The sequence below is a fragment of the Echeneis naucrates genome, chromosome 3 (genome assembly GCF_900963305.1).
Source record: "Echeneis naucrates chromosome 3, fEcheNa1.1, whole genome shotgun sequence".
In the NCBI taxonomy this organism is placed as follows: Eukaryota; Metazoa; Chordata; class Actinopteri; order Carangiformes; family Echeneidae; genus Echeneis; species Echeneis naucrates.
The window spans coordinates 15,392,002-15,412,112 of record NC_042513.1 but is presented as its reverse complement, the minus strand read 5'-3'; the positions used below and the strand labels follow the sequence as shown (position 1 = coordinate 15,412,112).

Here is a 20,111-nt window from a genome sequence, read left to right as displayed (position 1 = left end):
TTTTTTTTAATACTCATGGTGTTCATTTTTAAAATAATGGTCCCAATCTAGAGGACAATAGCTCGGCAGCAATAGGAGGCTTGGCTACTGTGTGATTCACAGACTGTACTACACAATCAGGGTAGAGTACAGATGAGCTCAAATCCAGCCCTCCTCCTCAGAGCCACCTTCTCCTCCAAATACAGCTCCCTCTGGTTTAGAAAAATTGGAGGCCATCAGACAAATCACAAACACATTTATAGTTTGTGGAACCTGATTTCTTCTGCATATATATTTACATGCAAAATTAGTTGAGATTGCTTGTAATCAAAAAAGCAGTTCCACGTATATGATAGTGAGGGTAAATACTTTTTTATCTGAATGTACCTCTTATCAAAAACATGACACATCACACTGTGACTGTCTCATTGCTTACCCTCTTTCTTACAGTGTGTCCAGGGAATATTGCAATTTAACATGTAATTTCCACAAGAATATAGTTTAACTTTGAAAGTCAGTCTCACCCTGTGTCCAAAGCTTTTACTTAAAATTACGCAAAATCACACTTCAACTAAACTAGAGAGATTTACTGGTTTAAATTGTTATAAGTAGGACTTCATTGGTGCTGGCGTTTGCTGGGACATGTTGTGGGACCTCTCATATTGGGGTCGGCACCCATGTAATTGAATCTGGCCCCTCCTGTGTCTTTGTCTTTGTCTTTGTCTTTGTGTTGTGGTTTTTTAGGACCAGTGCAGCACAAGACATAACAGTTTGAGTGTTTAATTAATGAACAGTCCAAAATATCGCCAGAGAGTCAAGCTGTCCCCAATGGTCCTGGAGTAACAAAGAAAAGGAGCGGCTTGGCACAAGGCTCTCCTAAAATAAGTTGCTTACCAGACAAAAACTCAGATGATACGCAGACTAGCACTGGAATGAGAGCATTACTGACAAGTGATCTGTCAGAGTGGTGGAGTCTGAGCTAGTCTTATGTATTGGAGTAAAGAATTTAATTATCTCAAAAAGGTGTGCCTCAGGAGAAAACTAGGAAGGATGATAAAACCCGCCTCTTGCCATGCCCACACACTGCAACAGAAAACACAGGGAGCGAACACAGGTGACAAAAAAACATACTGTGTATGTTTTAGGAGTGGGAGGAGAAAAGACAATGCTTCATCTTACATGTATTAGGACTTCCACACGCCTTTTATCTGACCAACTCTCTGAACACCGACGCGCACTCTCTCCCTCTCCCTCCCTGAGTCACTCACTCTATCCTCATCACTCCGTCCTTGACATCTTATTAAATCATTCCATAATGCACGACTGACTACTTAATGCACAGTGCTTATTTGATAGTGGATAAAAGAGGCAAATTCATTCATACACTCAATCAGAAGACGTTACGTTTAATGTCCATGTCAAACACGACTTGTGCACTGTATGTGCTTGAGATAAACAAATACTTTCCTTACTTTACTTAACGTCTGATAAATTATATATGCTCATCGTACATCATGATCTCAAAGACAGGAAGAAAACAATGCATCACCAGGAGCTGTGAGCACAGCTGACATGTTCATCTTGAGGTCATTTTCTCAGCATGAGCAACCACAATAAACAACAACTTCAGTGGATACTCATGGTGCTTAATTAAGACAAGCAAGGCAAAATAAGCATATATAATCACATCAAAAATAACACACATTGTGGTGGGGCAGTTCAGATGTTAATGCTCGAAATGCAAATATACTGTGTGTTTTTAAGGACATTGTCGTTTAGGTTTGTGTAAATGGAAAAGCTAGCACCGGGGCAGTCCAATATGCCCACTACACTGGTTTGTTGATGTGTTTACCCTACCCCTAACTCAGGAACAACTACTTTATTAATTAAGCACTGTTTATAAACCAAGGTGATTCATCAAGACTAACTGTTTGTATTTCATTGATTCCATCTTCAGATCATGCAGTGCTTTACTGGAGGCTCACTGTAGGAAGCCTGAATAGGGAGCTTGCTACTTGAAATATACTTTCCTTTAGTTGACAGTTTCGAAAGGTAACAAAAAATAACCTGACGTCATCAAAAATGAGAAAAGATTTCAATTAGCTACAGATTCAGGAAATCTCAGAGTCTGTAGCCATTGTTCCATCCACTGTGCCTTTAACTCAGAACTTCTTGTCAGGACTCACTTGTTGAAATAAGTTGTCAATCAAGGCACAAGGATGTTTGAGGGCTTTATCATGTCGAAAGTGACCAATCATAAGAGAGCCACAGCCTCCCTTGGTTTATGCCCCCAAATTGTCAAAAGTCAGGTGAATTTGCCTGATCGGAAGTGAACTTGGAGAGCAGAGTTAACCTGAAAGCGATTTTCCCTCCAGGTGTTTTTGTTTCTTAGTCACCTGTGTAGGTCTCGTGGTTGTTGAATTTGTGCACTATAAAGGTTACTGTGTGTGTGGCAGTAAACATCTGCACATGTGAAATAATTTGCTTGTGAGCAGGTTGTATCGTGCACGATTTTTGGCATAAATCTGAGGCCATAAACATCCACTATGTGCCAGGTCCCTATGCAGTGATGTCTAATATAACCAACCTGACCATTCTCGGGTGCCTTCGGTAAAATCATACGATAACGGCAATAGCAATAAAATTTCTTTTTTTGTTCAGCTTTCAAATTTTTGCTCAAGCAAAAGATTGATTTGATCTGCCAAATTAACTGAAAGCTTTAAGATGTGATTTTATCTTTTTTAAATGCTTTCTAAAACATCCAGATGTTTATTTCTTTTCTACACACTTTAAGATTCAATAAGATCATAAACCTTTATTGATCCCTCAAAGAGGAAATATTGTTCAATCCAGCAGCCTACAGACAGTAGAAAAGAGGATAGATAGAAGAAAAGTGAAGAAAGCAATCACATAAGAAAAAATATTTACCTGCCTCAAGCCGATTCTGGGAAAGAGTTTTTTCCCTGAGTCTGCTTCTGCGGATCCAAATGGCAACTTTAACTTGAAACCAATCAATTTTTGAGCTGCCATTTTGAAGCCTACATGTAATTTGTCCATTGCCATCTTGTTTCGGTTCTTTTAAATCACATGAAACCATATTTGGAGGAGAAGGTGGAGCTTATTAGGTGGGAGGGCTGGCTCACACCTGAGCTGTACTCAATCCTGACTGGGTGGTACACTCCCCCAGTCACACAGTAGACACACCCCCTCATCCATCCCATGCCTTATGGGCTAAATTCCTCTAAACAGGCCCAATTAAATTAAATCAATTAAAAAAACAAACAAACATCATACTGTCTTGAGGACAGAGGTGGGCAGAGTACACAATTTCACTACTGAAGTACTGAACTGAAGTAAAAGTACAACAGTATTTAATTAAAAATGTACTTAAGTAAAAAGTACAAAAGTATGTGCTTAAAAAAATACTTAAGTAAAAGGATTTAAAAAAATACCTCAGGAAATACAGGAAATGAAAGCAGCTTTCTTGTCATTGTACAATACACTGATGCAATTCTGCTACAGACATGTTTATAGCTGGAGGTCCGGTCTCTGCTGGTTGTGCTGTGTGTTACCTCGTGTTGTCTCTTCTATTCACCTTGATGAATAGACTGTCCTGTGCTCCATGTCTACTTCCTCCTCTGCCTCCTTTTATGATTGTACTTCTTGTCATAGATTCAGGATGACGGCAAAAATGGAGGCGAGAATTGAGTGAGTTAGAGTCGCGGCTCCGCACTTTAGCTAGCTCAGCTTATGCTAGTGTAGCTAGCTATAAAGCTAAGTCTGTTTCACCTTAGCTTGGCTCGTTGTTGCTGGTAACCATGGTAACTAGCAGTCCAGGCTAAGAGGAGAGGCGGAGTAGTTGAACACATGGACCGGCTTTATTCAGCTCTTTTCTTCCTTCAACATCACAACACAGGACTTTTAGGAGTTTCGTCACACTGACTATAAAGCTTACAGCGGCTCACTAAAAAGAGACGGCTCTTTTGGCTCTCAAGTGGCTCCTCAGATATCTTGTTGCTTAAATTAATTTATTGCCATGAATAATATAAAATTATATGTAATATGTATACATTATATCAAATGTTTATTATTCATATAGCTTATTTTAGTTAACATGGAGCAGAGTGCTACAAAAAACAAATACATATAAATAAGTACAGAAACAAAGACCCTTCTCAATTAGGCAAAAGCTCCAATCTCTGATTGTACACTTATTTATTTATCAACTTTTAGCTATTTAGTGTGAAACAACCATAAATACAAAAAGAACAAAATAAAAACAATAAAAATAAATAAATGCACAGCAGCGGTCCTTTCTGTGCGAAGTTTGTAGTTCTCCCGTGTCTGTGTGGGTTTCCTCCCACCATCCAAAGACATGCATGTCTAGGTTAACTGGAGACTCTAAATCGACCGTAGGTGTGAATGTGAATGCGAATGTGAATGTGAGTGGTTGTTGGTCTCTGTCTGTCTTTGTGTGTTGGCCCTGCGATGTAATGGCGACCTCTTGCCCAATGTGAGCTGGGATTGGCTCCAGCAGCCCCGCAACCCGGAAACGGATAAAGCGGTTGAAGATGAATAAATGAATGAACAATAAAAAAAAAGGGTAAAAGAAAAACAGGCAACAGTTTCAGCTAGTCTTTAGAGAAGGTTGGCATTGAGAAAGGCCAAGTGCCTCAGCTTTGAGGAGCTGCTTCTGTTCCTTCTGTCTGTAATTATTTGCGCTGGTTTTTTATTAGAAGATTCGCTCAGAGAGGACGGATGTGGCCACAATACACAGTCTCTGCGCCATCACATGTGCAAGGCGTGGGCGGACTGAAGCCTTGGTCACCCATTCTGCCTTTGTTTGATCAGTGAAACTGAAACTTTGCTTCTTTCCCTGCCACTCATTTTCAGTTCCCACCTGTTTCCAGCATCTCTGTGTGGATGTGTTAGTGACCGTTCTCTCTCTGTGCTGTGTGTCGCCCCTCCCCCTCCTGCTCGGTGCTCATGGAGCTGACCAATCGTGGGGCTAGAACAGAAAAAACATGAAATGAGTCCGAGCCAGGCAGGATCCGGTTCCCGTTGTTCATTTCAAAGAGCCGGCTCTTAGAGCCATATCGTTCGCGACCGACACATCACTACTGCGCAGCGGCCATGGGCCAAGTGAATGAGACACTGAGGACAGAAGACCTGGAGTTGGATGAGTCTGATCCCCTAAAGTGGAGCTGTGTGGATATTAACCAGCTGTTTTAGCATAATATCTCATGTGCCACAAGTATCAACATACATTTCAGTATAGTTCCCCATTGCTGAGCCTGTTTTGCGTTTGTAAAACTTTCATCATCTAATCTCTACAAAAACAAGCTGTTTGTCTGTCATGTTGGGAAGTAAAGCAGATTGCAGTGTAAAAGTGAGGCAGCATGTCTGTATGTCTTATTGTTTGTCTGTTGTGTGAGTGATATATGTAATATATATATCATATTTTTAATAATAAATACATAAAAAATATATAATATCATATTTCTGTTTCGGGAGATCAGGATGCTGACCTACGGATTTTTTTTTCTGCCATTTAAACTTCAGCAGCATGGTGGTGTAGTGATTAGCGTTGCCGACCTGCAATAAGGAGGTTGCTGCAGCAAGGAAAAGCAGATAGTAGACAGATGGTAAACAGGACCAACAAAAAGACAAGACCATGGAGATGGGGGTTCGATTTCCTGTGCAGGCAGCCGAACACAGCTAGGTTAATTGGGTAATTGGTTAGGAGTAATGGACTGCGATAATGCAAGATACAGTGCCCCCCCCCCCAGGACCTAGACCGGACCAGACCAGAGAATATGGACCAGGAAAAAACAGAAGGAATCTCCCACTGAGATGACTTATTTATGGAGGGAAAAATGGACAGAATCTAATTTACCAGTTCATTAAATGTAAAAAAAATATCATTAATTTAATATTTAATGAATTATTTCGTGGTCCTGTTGCAGTGCTTCATGAATTTATTTTATCTGTCAAACTCACCCATCGAAGTTTGACCCCCCCCTCAACAAATGGTTTCGGGTTTTGAGGGTAAGAAATTTCCTAAACAAATATTTTTGAAAGGTGGTGACGGTGAAGCTGGGACAAGAAACGTAGAGCAAGGTAACAAACAGCGCCGTTAGCTTGTAACGTAAGCTAACTAGTATTCTCACCTGGAACACACACAGAGCAGTGGGTTTTACAAAATTACAATTAAAAACATTGAACAGTAATGTTACACTAGAGCAAAAATAGCGAGTAAGGAGAGCAGCAATAGAAATGTAGTGGAGAAAAAAGTACAATATTTGTCCTTCAAATGTACTGAAGTGAAAGTAAAGGTATCCCCCCAAAATAATTTTCAAGTACAGATACTCAAAAACTGTACTCAAGTACAGTTCTGAAGTAAATTTACTTTGTTACTGTCCACCCCTGATTGAGACAGGCTTGGTCTGTGTTGAGGGATTTCTGGCCAGCAGGGGAAGACGTGCCTTGGGATCTTGTCAACATTGTAAGGAAGCAGTTCTGTCCAACATTCAACAAAATGAGGTCATTATCCCACTTTGTCTTTATCCAACACCAAGTGCTACTTGTAGGTATATGTGATGTCAAAAAGAGCAACAATATATGTATTTCCAGAAAATGCAACAATTCTTTAAATTAAAATAATCATGCTCTTAACATCTCTCTGCAAGATTTAAAGAGCTTTAGGTTGGAGAAATTGGCACAGAAACAAAACGCTTGAAATAAAACTTAATCAAGTTTCTCTCCGCTGGGCAAACCAAACCTCTTGCACAAGTTCAGATTTTACTATTAGCAAAGAGTCACTACACCATAGACAAACCTAGAAATATTCCTTAAAGAGTTAGCCCCTGCCAAGGTTTATTATGCAGCTCTTAATTTAGTGCAGAAAGTTCTGCTTAGTGCCAGTGAGCAACTCTTGATCAAAGTCATTAGTCACTTGATTTGGACTCTTTGCTGCTGAATAATTGAGGTTGTGAGAAGATAAAGGATTTGACTATGTTGCCTCACTAGTTAAAGGAAATAAAGAGAACTCCCCTCTTCCAGAAAGGGAGACAGGATGAGGAGACGGATAGAGAGAGGACAGGAGGAACTATGAGAGTAAATTACAGAAAGACTGAGCGGGAGGGAGAGCGAGCCTGACTTGTGCTTTGTCTACTCAGCTCTGTCCAGCACAGTACTGATGAAACATTCAACACAATAATGTCTGTGAGACCACCACCCATGTTAAGGGAGAAAGATCACCATGTCTGCACATCTTTGCTCTGTTCGCCTTCGTTTATCAGCCGGGGGCCACAGGCACGATGTTCTTGGGTTGATTCAATATCATAATAATGCACAGAAGGAATTTCATTTTATCTGGTACAAATGTTCACTTGAACTGAAGTCTTTCGAGTGTGTCCTTTGTAAACTATCTATGTTGCTGGATTCAACACTGGAAACTTATGAACGTGTAACAGTAACTTCTTTGCGACGATATCCACATTTGAACCTTTGTGGACTGTCTTGGGTGCAACTCTGTGTGATATCAAATTTACATACTAACATGGTGATCAACATACAGCGGAGCTTTAACACAGCGATCTGTGTGTGGATGTAAACTTTGACCTGACAGGCTGGCAAAGAATAAAAGCACAAATTGTAATTCCTTTTGACTTACAGACATTCATTTGGTGTGCTTGGCGTTAGGTCCCTAAATCCCTGTCTTCCCTTCTGGTGGGTTCAGTTCAAACCACAAGAATCAGAGAGATAATAGTGGTTTGATTTATACGATCTGTGATGATGTCATATGCAATGAAATGTTACAGCTTTGTTTTTTGTTTTTTTTCTTCATCTTATTTCTTCAGGTTCTGATTGACTCAGAGAATTCATCGATTTCCTGTACAGACCTTCAATATGTTTCCTCAGTAGAGGGCCTTAAAATCCTTTCCACTTTCATCAGTGCATATTAAGGGAAGGACAGAGCCTGGAGGACTGATTCAGAAAAACACAATCCATCTGATTAAGAGACTTAAAAGGCTTAAAATAACTGTCTGCGTCCAGAAGTATAAACTAACTGTGGTAATGTGATTTCTTTTGTAAATATGACTAAGAATGGCACAAACAACAAATAGCACCTCATAATCTATTGTTCCAAGCTGAGTCCACTTTATTCAGCAAAACACTGTATGCAGTGAGCTAGAGAATTGAAATGCTTATTGGGGAATTTTCTGCTGTTTCAGCTTGATGGGATGACTTTGGTGCTGCGTGGGGGAAACTGCATGACTTCTTGCATCCATCACACCATGATGGATGCAGCTGCAGGCTGATGTTTGTACTGTTTTCTTCTGTTATGGTATTTCACTAGGATGAGGCAGAACAACTTTTGTCTATTAGTCCTTCTGAGCCTCAGTTCAACTTTGTGGACCGTCCTGTTACAAAAAAGCATGCAGGCCGTCTGTCAGCAGGACATTATGAATTAGCTTTTAGGTTTTGTTGCTAGGTAATATCTAGTGGTCATAAAAATGATGAAAGCAGCAAAGGGAAAAGTGTTGTAATGTAGTTAATAGAACGACAAGTCCATGAGGATTTTGGAGACGACAAAACACAGGGAAACCATGTTCGATTCCCATGTAGCAGCTGTTTCTTCTATTATCAGTGATTATTGTTGTCTTTCTGTAACCATGACAAGAAAGATTCCTTACTGTTGTAGAGTTACTTCTGAAATCTAACAAAGCCAGGGCCATGACTATAGAAGCCATGGCTATGATGGTATGTACACCAACGTGGGTGCAGTAAAGGTTTGGCACATCTGCTGCTGGAGGAACTGCTATGGTCATAACAGAGGGATGAGAAAAACCACCTGTGTCATTGTCTGGCTACGTGGGCGTCTACAGACAGCAGCGGGGTGAAGAGTCACCATCGTTTCCTCCCCTTGGCTGCATCCCACTGACCCCTCCAGTCTCTCTCCCTGTCTCTCTGATGAATTAAAGACTTAGGGAAACCACGTTTGGACATTTCATCGTTGACAGATGGAAAAAGAGAGAATTTGGAAGAAGCCAAAATCTTGCTTTGTTTTATTAGTCGAACTGCACTCTTGGCCAATTCTGGATGAACTGAGCTTGTTCCAGATTCCAGAGTCAGACTTACTGAAAATGTGAAAATGAAAAAAAAAAAAAAAGTGAAAATAAAGCCGGTCCCATTAAGAGGAATACAGATCATAAAGCAGGTGATCCATTAGGGGGCGTGGTCACTGCGTAATTGACAGACTGTAACCCCCAATCAGGATACAGGACAGGGCAGATCCGACCCACCTGCGGGTGCTTCACAGCGGCAGGTCATAAACCAGTGAGTCACGTCACGTAGGTTTGCTGCTTGGTTTAATGCTGTCGAAGTGAAATTGTGCTTCAGCTAGAACTAGTTTGCTCAATGTGTCGCTGTGACAATATGTCCACATTGGAAACTCTGACATCATAGAGAAAATACAGACAGCACAACGTTTTCAGAGAGAAGCTTCTAGAGCCAGTAGAAGGATGATGAATGTTGCCCCTACGGACTTTAGCAACCAGCTGTGAGGGATGAGAGGTCATCCTGACTCAACTTTGCAGAGAAACATCACTGGTTCAATTTTCACCAAGATGAAAGTACGTAAGCAGAAGTTTGCTGGACTAATACACTCGACTAATCATCTTATATTACAAATTGGGTTATTCCACAGACATCGCTTTCATCTCTACTTTTTCATTCAGTATATTCTGCCCACTTGCCTGCAGTGTCAGACGTTGGCATTTCCTGAGATCAGGGCAAGGGCAAATGTTTAGGTGAAATATGGTAAAAAAAAAAAAAAAAAAAAACCAACTGTGTTCTGCCTTTGAGTTATATTGAAAATTAAATCAAAATCAGTAGAGCCCACAAAAAGGAGACAGCAAGGTAGTAACTGATTATTTTTCTAATAGGGTAACTAGTGAAAACTGAGAGTATGGTATTATATTCCACCAGCAACAGAACATCGGTGGCCTCCTCTAAAAAGCACCTGATCTGAATCTATTTCTGTATTTCTGTTTCTGGCTGCTGATCTTTGGTCGATACAGGTTTATAGTTTTAAAATGACTTGAAGTGCTTTCCTGCACCAGGTTATATCTTGGTATGGTGGGATCATACGCCAGCTGTCTGATGTCAGGATACACTGACTCTCTCTTACATTCACAATTGAATTTGAATCTGGAAATTCGAATGTGTACGGACTGTCTTCGTATGAGATATCTGTAAATTTGAGCATCAGCTAATAGCCTATATAGGCTTCTTTGCGTACACATTCTGGGTTTCTGCTGAATTTCTTTTGACAGCAATGAATCAAGTACATGAGCAGTATTCCTTTAACAGTCGCATGGAGCCCCACTGATTTTGTGCTTGATGGAGGTAAAAACATCTGTGTACATTGTGATGGCTGTTGAGTAGCTGAGAGGTGACCATTTATTAGAAACCATTTCAAAAGTGCAGCCAAATATAGCATTAGTTTTTCATCCATTCCTTTACCCACATAGAGAGTTTTTTGGGTTTTTTTTATTCATTGTTCATTCAGGCCCATGAGCTGTGATGGTTTGACTTCTTCTGTCAATAACCTTCTTTTTTTCACCATAAACACTTCAGAACAATTTTACATTGATCCCCCAGGCTTCTGTCTCCACTCGTTTCCTTTTCCTTTTTTTAATCTCGGGATTCCAATAGAAATCCTGATTTATAATTCACATAATTTTATAGTCAGCTAGGCATATATATATATATATATATATATATATACATATATATATGTATGTGTGTGTGTATATATGTGTGTATTACAACTATCAGTGGGATTAGAAACATTTGGAGGTGATCTGGAAATTTGTCTGAAAGTTAAACATTTATCGGAGGTGCAGTAAAGAGGGTTAGTTTTGTTTGAGCATCTGCGCTTATCAACATGGTGATAAGTTTTTCTTTGATTTCGTTCCTTCAACTGTTTGACTTTCTTTTATTTCCATTTCATTTTATATTCCACAGTTCCTATTATCGAAACCTTTTTTTTCTTTCCCCCCAATTTTCCTATTTTACATATTGTAAATCTACTCGGTTGCACAAAACTTTAAAAGTTTAAATCCTTGTCACTGACTAAAATGTAAGGATTTTTTAGGGAACAATGAATGATACAGTCACTTGTCTCTGATCAATCATATGATTAGTTGAGAGCTGCTCCTTAATGTTACCTCTCCACTTCGCTGTAAGTCAGAGCGGGTCATTTGATAAATGTGTCTTATTTTTCACCTTCAGAAAAGAACTTCTGCAGTTTTTATTCTGGTGCTGTCTGAGCTTTAGTTGGTGTTTGATTAGAAGTTTGATTAATATGCTTCCTGTATTCTCTTTTCTACTCTTCAACTCTCACATGACCTCACTTCACCTTGTTCTTCTTCTCTCCTCTCTGTTAAATGTTAACAATTCTTTTTGTCTCAGACTTCATGACTCCTGCAGTTTTTCAGTGTATTTTAAAAAAAATGTCACTCGTTTTGTTCTATCCAGGCTGCGAGAGTGATTTTTGGGGTCCCCACTGCACTAACCGCTGCCAGTGCAGGAACGGGGCTAAATGTAACCCCATCACCGGAGCTTGCGTCTGCACCGATGGCTACCAGGGCTGGCGCTGCGAGGAGCGCTGCGACCCCAACTTCTATGGCAAGGACTGCCTGTTGGAGTGCAAGTGCCTCAACCATGCCACCTGTCACCATCAGACCGGCGAGTGCCTCTGTGCTCCTGGATACACCGGGGCCTTGTGAGTTTGATGGCTGCTTAGTCCCTCTGAGGACTTTGTATCATTCCAGTTTTGATACAAGGATCTATAAGATTAAAGCTGTTTGTTTAAGTTAGACACAACATTTGCTACAACTGTTTAACGTAATAATATATCTGTGTATTACACAGAGGAGGTTCAGAGGCCCAGAGGTGGTTGTTGGGCTGTTGCCATCTTGGCAGCGCCTGACTCAACTAGAGGTGGTGTGTGTGTGGAGCATACAGTCACTCAAAGTCGTTTATGAAGACGGACCAAGAATCACCCCTCCATAATGTCACTATAGACGACAAGTTAAAAGAGATATAGACTCTGTCTGAAGACTGAACCCAACACTGATGAGACAACACTTCACTCATTAGCTCAGAGAATGCTTTCCTAATATGTTTATGGTCCATAAACACAGCTAATGCATTAAAACCAGGTCAATCTGAATTAGAACATGCTTCTTAAAATATAAATATATATTTTTTTTATGTGACTTGACTGTTACAATTTAAGAGGACTTCTGGATCTTAGTGTATTAGTATCAGTATTTTTAATCAAAAGGACTTTGAATTATTTAACGAGCTTAGGGGCTGTTTCTCTAAAATTTTAAGTTATGTGGCAACATAATGATAAAATCTGATTTCATTTTTGTAAATTAAACAAAAAGCTTCTGCTTTTGCTGCTCTGTGATGAGATGTGTCCGGCTTTAGACAATAGAATTAACGTATTTTGAAAATTTTCATACAAAAAAATGTCACTTTCAATGGAGAACGCAAAGGGAACGCTGCTTTTGTACCTTTTCTAACCTCTCACTCACATGAAATGACATCCCAGCTGCTTTTACCAATGTTTTCATATGATGCCAAAAGTCGCACTCTCTCCTTGTTAAGTATGCTCCACTCATTCATCACTCTGAGTTGGGTTAGTAAGGGGATGCTAGGCTATCACAGCAGATGTATATATGTATTATTTGTATGTGCATGTTGACCTTTGATCACCTGCTTCTTCTTCTCTGGCTGTCCAGCTGCGAGGAGGCGTGTCCTCCAGGTACACACGGCTCCCAGTGCGAACAGCGTTGTCCCTGTCAGAATGGAGGAACGTGTCATCATGTCACCGGAGAGTGCTCCTGTCCCGACGGCTGGGTGGTAAGACCGACACTGCATCCACAATGAACCCAACTAATCTGCATTTCTGTTGGAGATCTTTTTTTTTTTTTTGTAGCCCAAAACTGATAATGAATATTTTGTGCAGATGTTTGATATGCGAAGTTTTCAGTGCAAGGAAGTTGAATTTTGAGTGTTTCTTCCCTCAAGTCTATTTTACTTTTCATTTTTTTGTCTGGCTGCAAAGGCATCTTTCATGGCATTTAATTTGACATTTGAAACCAAAACTTAGAAAAGTTTTATAAAGTTAGGAGCTGTTTAGTCACACTGCTCCACCTGCTTAGACTCACAATGAACAATAAACCTATCAACAATATGAGCAAAGGAAATAATGTAAGTGCAGTTTTACCATTAAAACAGATATCCAACGACTAGCTGGTGGGTATAACAGTTTGTCAAGCTGAGAAATTTTTCAGCATCACTGCTGTTGTTTATTATGACAAATAGCTCTGTTTTATTGATTGTATTGTTGGTCATTAGCACACGCTCTGCTGTACTTGATGAGCATCTAAAAGTGATGTAAACTTGCTCCTCAGGGCCCCGTCTGTGCGCAGCCGTGTCCTTTCGGGTTGTTTGGCAGTAACTGCTCACAAGATTGCACGTGTCGTAATGGAGGTCTGTGTGATCACATTAGCGGTCAGTGCCAGTGCACGGCGGGCTACATCGGAGAGAGGTACAGTATGAACCCTAGACTGTATAAAAGAGCGAAGCCAGCACTGAAGAGCCATAAACATTCATTAAAGCTCATGTCTCTCAGAGGACAACACTGTTGAAGTGTATTGGAAAATTATCCTGCTAATACTTGATTTGAGTTTATGGCCTTAGTCTGGAAGGTTTTTTCAATAATTTACCCAAGCCCTTTTATTGGTAGACCTGACAAATTCTAGATAGACTCCAGGGAGCCAGTTGATGGAGGCCAAACCAGAGCTAAAATAAGAGTAAAAACTTAATAACATTCAAGGTATTTATCCTTTACTCTTGCCACAGGGTATGAGAGAGTAGTTGTGTAACTACGTTTTCAAAATCAGAACTACAGTGTGGCACTTTCCTGTGTAAACTTGTGTACACGTGAACACTTATGTTCATCCCTCTCCCTCTTGGCCGCTACAATTGGCCAAAGATTGCATTTATACACTTTCCTCTTTTTTCTGTCTGTACTGACATAAGCCTTAAATGGGTGATTTTAACCAAGAGCCATTTTAAATTGTTTTCTCCTTCATTACCTCCATCATCTCAGCTGCTGTGTGTTGAGAAAGACCCTCTCCCACCCCACCTCCGTCTGGTCAGCTCCCTCTTGCTCTCTCTATCTAGACTCTCCTTTTTCCCCTCTGCCCATCTCTCTCTTTCTCTCTCTCTCCATCGTTATTCTCAATTGAGCCAAATTACCTCCATTCATTTAGGTCCCAGACAGGTGAATTAGCCTACATGGAATAATTCCTAGACTGAGTTCTCTTCCATTCGTCCACGTTCTAATGGAATTAGCTGAGATAAGAGTCCTGAGGAAGTTGGCATGATTTAAACGTGACACTAAACATAAGTCCTGGTTGAGCCATTTTAATTGAGCGATTTGTCAATTTCTTAATGGTTTCAAGTTGGGGACGTGTTGAGAATGATGCAGGGATATCAGTCCAACTTTGACTCAACTGGAACAATTTCCTATTCAATTTGCTTCTGTCTGTTCAGTCATGCTCATTATAATCCATATAGCCACTTTGTAAGAGTTAACCTTGAGCACCACTCAGGGTCTCAGAATAATGCGTAACCTGCTGACCATATAATGGTGCGAGTGTACGTGGTGGTAGAGCACATGCCATCTGTGAGGAAAATGGAGTGCTCTCTGTGAGTCAGAGATAATATCACTCAGCTTTTATTGTGAGGTAGTAGTTGCACCATTGTAGATCATTCTTTGAGTTCTAAATGTGAGCTTTAGGGTAAGGGTAAGGGTGAGGGCAAAATGGACAGTGGCGAATGAGAGCATCTGCCAAGTGCTTCTACATGAAATCCCATTTTTTTCCCATGATGAGTATCTCTACAAGGTTTTTTTTTCTTCCTCACCTTTGAACGAAGCTGTGGTGCCGTCAATAGTCATCTTTTAGTAAATTCTTTCTCTCTCTCTCTCAGGCGATAAACTAGTTTACTTTACTTTCTAGCTTGAATATATCTTCATCTTCTTCATTACCGATCTAAGAATGTGTATGATCCTTATCCATCTATTCATTATCTTTAATGCTCATCCATCAGCACGGAGGGGGCTGAACCAATCCAAGCTAAGGGGTGAGGGCAGTGCCCCCTGCACAGGTCACCAGTACATCACAGGGCTGAAGTACAAACTGCCTAATTAACCTAAAATGTAGAGGGAACCCACACAGGCACGGGGAAAACGTTCAAACTCCACAAGGAACCATGAACTCGGAGCTTTCTTCCTGTGAGGTGATAACCACTGCCATGGCATTGTTATAATTTAGTTTTGCCACTCACTAAACCAGAGTTTAAGTTAGACCATTAGAACACAGGACCAGGTTCTATATCAATACTGTGAAAGAAAACTATGAATAACTGCACTTTATATAGCTACAATCACCCATAGAGTGCTTTTACAATACAAATCCTCATTGGAATAGCCATCAGTGGCAATTAAAGGTTTGGTATCTTGCCCAAGGACACGGGGATCGAACCATTGATCTTCTAATTTGTGGACAAACTGCACTGTCTTCTGGGCCACAGCAGCTTCGACACGCTGAAACTGAGCCTTAAAACCCACATGAAGCCTTTTGCGTGATGCCACAATGACACACCACTCGCAACAATTCCAGAGCCAATCAGGAAGGAGGCTCAAGGTTGCTCTCTTCTGCTCTTCGTACTTTTGAATTCAGATTAATAACAGAAAATTTTGTGCCACACTGTCAATGGACTGCATTTAAGCAGGTTTTACCTCGTTTCCTTTCATTCAGCACACACACGCGTACTCGCTCACCAGTTGTGTAAGAATCAGGACCAATTGAGACTCAGTGTTTTTGTTCAAACTCATGCACATTGATTAGTTGAAAATGATTGTGTTGATTGTGCTTACTTTTGACTTATTTATAAAATTTTCCCAGAGAAATATAAAAATGTATCTGCAAGGACTGGATTTTTTTTTAATTAGCTGGAAATGAATGAAAGTTAGTGTCATGTAAGAATCAGCTGAGTGATAGATAACTGGGGGGGGCGGGGGGGTACACAGGGAAATCACTTTCTCTTCACTGCTTTGTTTAAGCTTCTTTAAGCAGCGACCTCATTGAACTGCTGGCCATTCACTTGACAAACCAGCTTTACGCGTTTTCTCAACCCTTTTATTTCATTGTGTTGACACCACCACAGATGCCAGGACGAATGCCCAGTCGGCACTTACGGGCCACAGTGTGCCCACAAGTGCGACTGCCAGAATGGGGCCAAATGTTACCACATCAATGGGGCCTGCCTGTGCAACGAGGGCTTTAAGGGCCCCAGCTGCCAGGATCGCTTCTGTCCCAGTGGCCAATACGGACTCACCTGTGATAAATACTGCCCCTGCAAGGCTGCAAATACACTCAGGTACTGAACTGTTGGTCAGTCAAGCCAGAGCATCTCTGAAGAGGAAGGAAGTTTAACTTTGAATCACTCGCTCTGTTATGTATAACAGTAAAATTATTTAATGTTTATTATGTCCAATGTCAAATAGCCTCTGGGTAACTCTTGTTTTTTCCTGTGCTTGCCTAGTTTCAATTATGAGTAATGATAGCCTCAGAAACATAATTAAAATACTTTCTTTAGCCAACTAAATAAATAAATGAAATTCTACCTATTGAGTAATTATTTTCGTGTTTTTGACGTAGATTTAGATCATTTGTATTTTTCATTAAAAAAAGTGTTTTCTTAGCACAGGGATAAATTTTTCTTCTTATTCTCTCAGCTGTCACCCTCTTTCTGGAGAATGTACCTGTGCAGCGGGATGGGCGGGGCTTTACTGCAATGAGACCTGTCCAGCCAGTTACTACGGAGAGGGCTGTAGGGAGCTGTGTGCCTGTGCTAATGGAGCCGACTGTGATGGCACCACCGGAGCTTGTGTCTGTGCCCCGGGATATATAGTAAGAGAAGAAACTACCTCAAGATGAATCCAATAAAAAACATATGTGTATATATATATACTGTATATATAGGATTTAGATAGAAGGTAGATTGTGATCTATAAATAACTTCACACCTTGTTTGGCATTTTTCTGATAACAAAACAATATAATAATTTCACATTTGGCAAAGTTCCTTCCGAGACATTACACCACTGTCTGTAACAGTCTGACGGAAACTTCCCCAGAATAGACTGATCTTTACAGTATGTGTAATATTAGTAGAGCTCTTTTTTAAGAAGCAAATCTGAGGGGAAGGCTGCTGCTTTGTTTTTCGCTTACAATAGTGTCTCAATAGTAACAGAACCTGAGATGACACATCACAGGCCAAAAGGTTGTCCTGTGTGTAGACCGTCAATGATGGTCAGAGAAGCTGAAGCAGACTAGATGTCCCATGAACACCTCACATGCAGAATCTATTACATGGTACAGTATACCGAAGTTCTTTAAATGCCTTTCATTGGCGTGAGGAGGAGGAGTGAGGATTGATTTAAAAGGAAAAAAAAAAAAAGTTTATTGAAGAAGACTGAAGACCACAGACTTGGACCATAAATTCATTAGGAAACATTTACTGAGCTAATAAGTAAGTGAGAAGTAGAAATGTTTACTCAAGGACTTAAATACCTGCAATACAATCTGACTTATTTTTGCAACCAGTGATTTTCAAGAATGCAACCCAAGGCCTTTCAGGTTGGCCTTACTTTTCAGCCCGAGTCACTTTTTGTAGACAGTCTAATGTCCCAACCCCGGCAGCTCAGTATCTTTGTGGTAACATGTGACAATAATGGGTGGTGGCTTTTCTGCTGCAGTTGCAGAGCATGCTTTGTAACACGCCGAGGTGAATTTATCAGCAGGTGTTGACTCTGCAGGTTTAGTCGAGGGAGTTACATTGTTTTAAAAACAGAGAGGTGTAGCTCCAACCCTCTGCTGACACAGGTCAGGAGACAGGAAACGTGTCAGGACTTAGTTGTGTGTGAAAGCTGTAAAAGAGTATGAACTATGAACTGAAACCAACTTAATATTTAAGACTTCTGGATAAAGATATTTACACAGATCAAGGCCATCATAAGATGATCGACAGATTTAGAATTTAGGCTTGGAGCCAAAGTTGCACTTAAAGAAAAACAATGTGATCATTTACAAAGAGGCTAAAGGTTAGGGTTTCACTTGGCTCAAATCTCATCTCATAAACAGACATAAACAGACCGAGTAGCTATTTTGTTCAATTTCAATTTGGGGGATAAGATGTTTTGATAAATAATAATAATAATAATAATAATAATAATAAATGAATGAATGGCGGTTTTAAAAATATTTATTTCTTTACGATAATGTACAACTGCCTGTTTAGCTGCTTGACCATTTGGACTCTTTATCTATGGCTATTTTTCAACTGCATCTAGCTAGTTCACTGGCTGCCCCATTATTATTCAAATGTACATTGTACTGATTGATGGGTTGCTTTCCTACATGGTCAAGGACTGCAGATTGGAATTACACAGTATAATTCTGGTACATCGCATTCTATGAGATAAATTACTTTTGTACATGGTGCCTGACAATTAAACCCCCCATAGTGAAATGTAATAAATTAAAGTTCTTTCATGAACACCACAACAACATTAATCACTGTCCGGCTTGTGGGTGGTTTTTCAAAGGTCTGGAATTGGGTTTCAAAATGTTTAAGTAGATTATTTTTTCTTTGATTCTTTAATCAAAGATGAAACCAAACATTTCAGAAAAAAAAAAAAATCTTTATCAGTAAAATTTTTTAAGAATACATATTTGATCTTATCTTCACCCATCACATTTTTGGATGAATGAAATCTATGTAATTTTTTTTATTTTTCCCAACTTCTCAAACCATTTCACATTCGTTCCCAGCAGATTCATTCACATTCGCCCCCCCCCCCCCCCCCACATCAGTTTAAAATTTTGTACAATACCAAGATATTAGTTGACTGTGCTACTGTCAAGATTAATACTTGGATTTAGAGTCAGGATTAAAGCTTAATGTGAGGCAAGATGAGAAATTTGAAGGTCACATTCTAATTTTTCATAGATTTGTGCCAGGCAGGTGCTAATGTGGCCATGTGTGAGAATGTGTGGCTCTGTGTGGTGTGTGCAGCAGTGGTGGATGCAGCTCAGTTCCCTCCTGGTGTGATGACTGAACGTGCGGTGACTGAGCCGAGAGTGGAGATGAGACACCTCTGAGCAGAGAGCTGACAGGGACTTTGATAATTGGACAGAGAACATCAGGGACTTTCAGCAGATGAAAGTAGGATGCGTTGTAGATGAATGTCCATTTGGTTTATAGCAGCTAAATTCAGACAGATGGTGCTCTCAGAGGAGCGTTATTGATTTAGAGGGAATTTATGCTGCGCTGGTAACTCACAGTTTGGTACTCTGTGTGTCAGTGTGTGGACAAGAATCCAGTTTAAAACTGAATTTATATGTGGCATTGTCGCCAATTTGGACAGTTCGATCGAAGTCTGTAAACATGTGCAACAGAGCCAGGGTTTGAAATCTGCAGAAGAGATTTGTCACACGGGGAATCGCTGTGAAAGAATCCCAGAAGGTTCACAGCCCTTACTTACAGCCTGACAAAAAGGTGTGAGTGTGTGTGGCTATTTAATGAGCGAACACATTCAATCTGAATATTACAGTCAGCTGGGGACAGTGCTGTGTTTATTAAAGAGGAAAAAAAAAAAAACAACACAATTGTCCATCAAACAAGTCTTGAAATTTGTCAACTAAAAATGTATTCAATTGAAAGAAATTTCTGAAATGTAAGTAAGTAAATAAATATATTTCTGTAGCACCTTTCACAGATAAAAATCGCTAAGCATAGGAAAACCAAGCACATCAAAAAAGACCATTCAACTAGAGACTGTATAAAACTGCATGTTTTCAACTCCCTCTTAAAAGAGCTAATAGACTAAAATGCAGGAATTAAAACCTAATACACAGAAGAGGGAATCCAACACATTTTGCTGGGTTTGCTTCAGGTAAAAAACTAATAGACTT

General features: G+C 40.1%; 1 protein-coding gene across 1 annotated transcript in view; it reads left to right on the top strand.

Annotated features, from left to right (window-relative positions):
- The window catches only part of LOC115041206 (multiple epidermal growth factor-like domains protein 11), a 99,301-nt gene that overhangs the window by 44,738 nt on the left and 34,452 nt on the right, over positions 1-20,111 (top strand). The window contains exons 6-10 of the mRNA XM_029498534.1: positions 11,527-11,773; positions 12,801-12,921; positions 13,476-13,612; positions 16,300-16,512; positions 16,871-17,045. Of these exons, the coding sequence (XP_029354394.1) occupies positions 11,527-11,773; positions 12,801-12,921; positions 13,476-13,612; positions 16,300-16,512; positions 16,871-17,045 (893 nt within the window). The remainder of the gene's footprint in view (positions 1-11,526; positions 11,774-12,800; positions 12,922-13,475; positions 13,613-16,299; positions 16,513-16,870; positions 17,046-20,111) is intronic.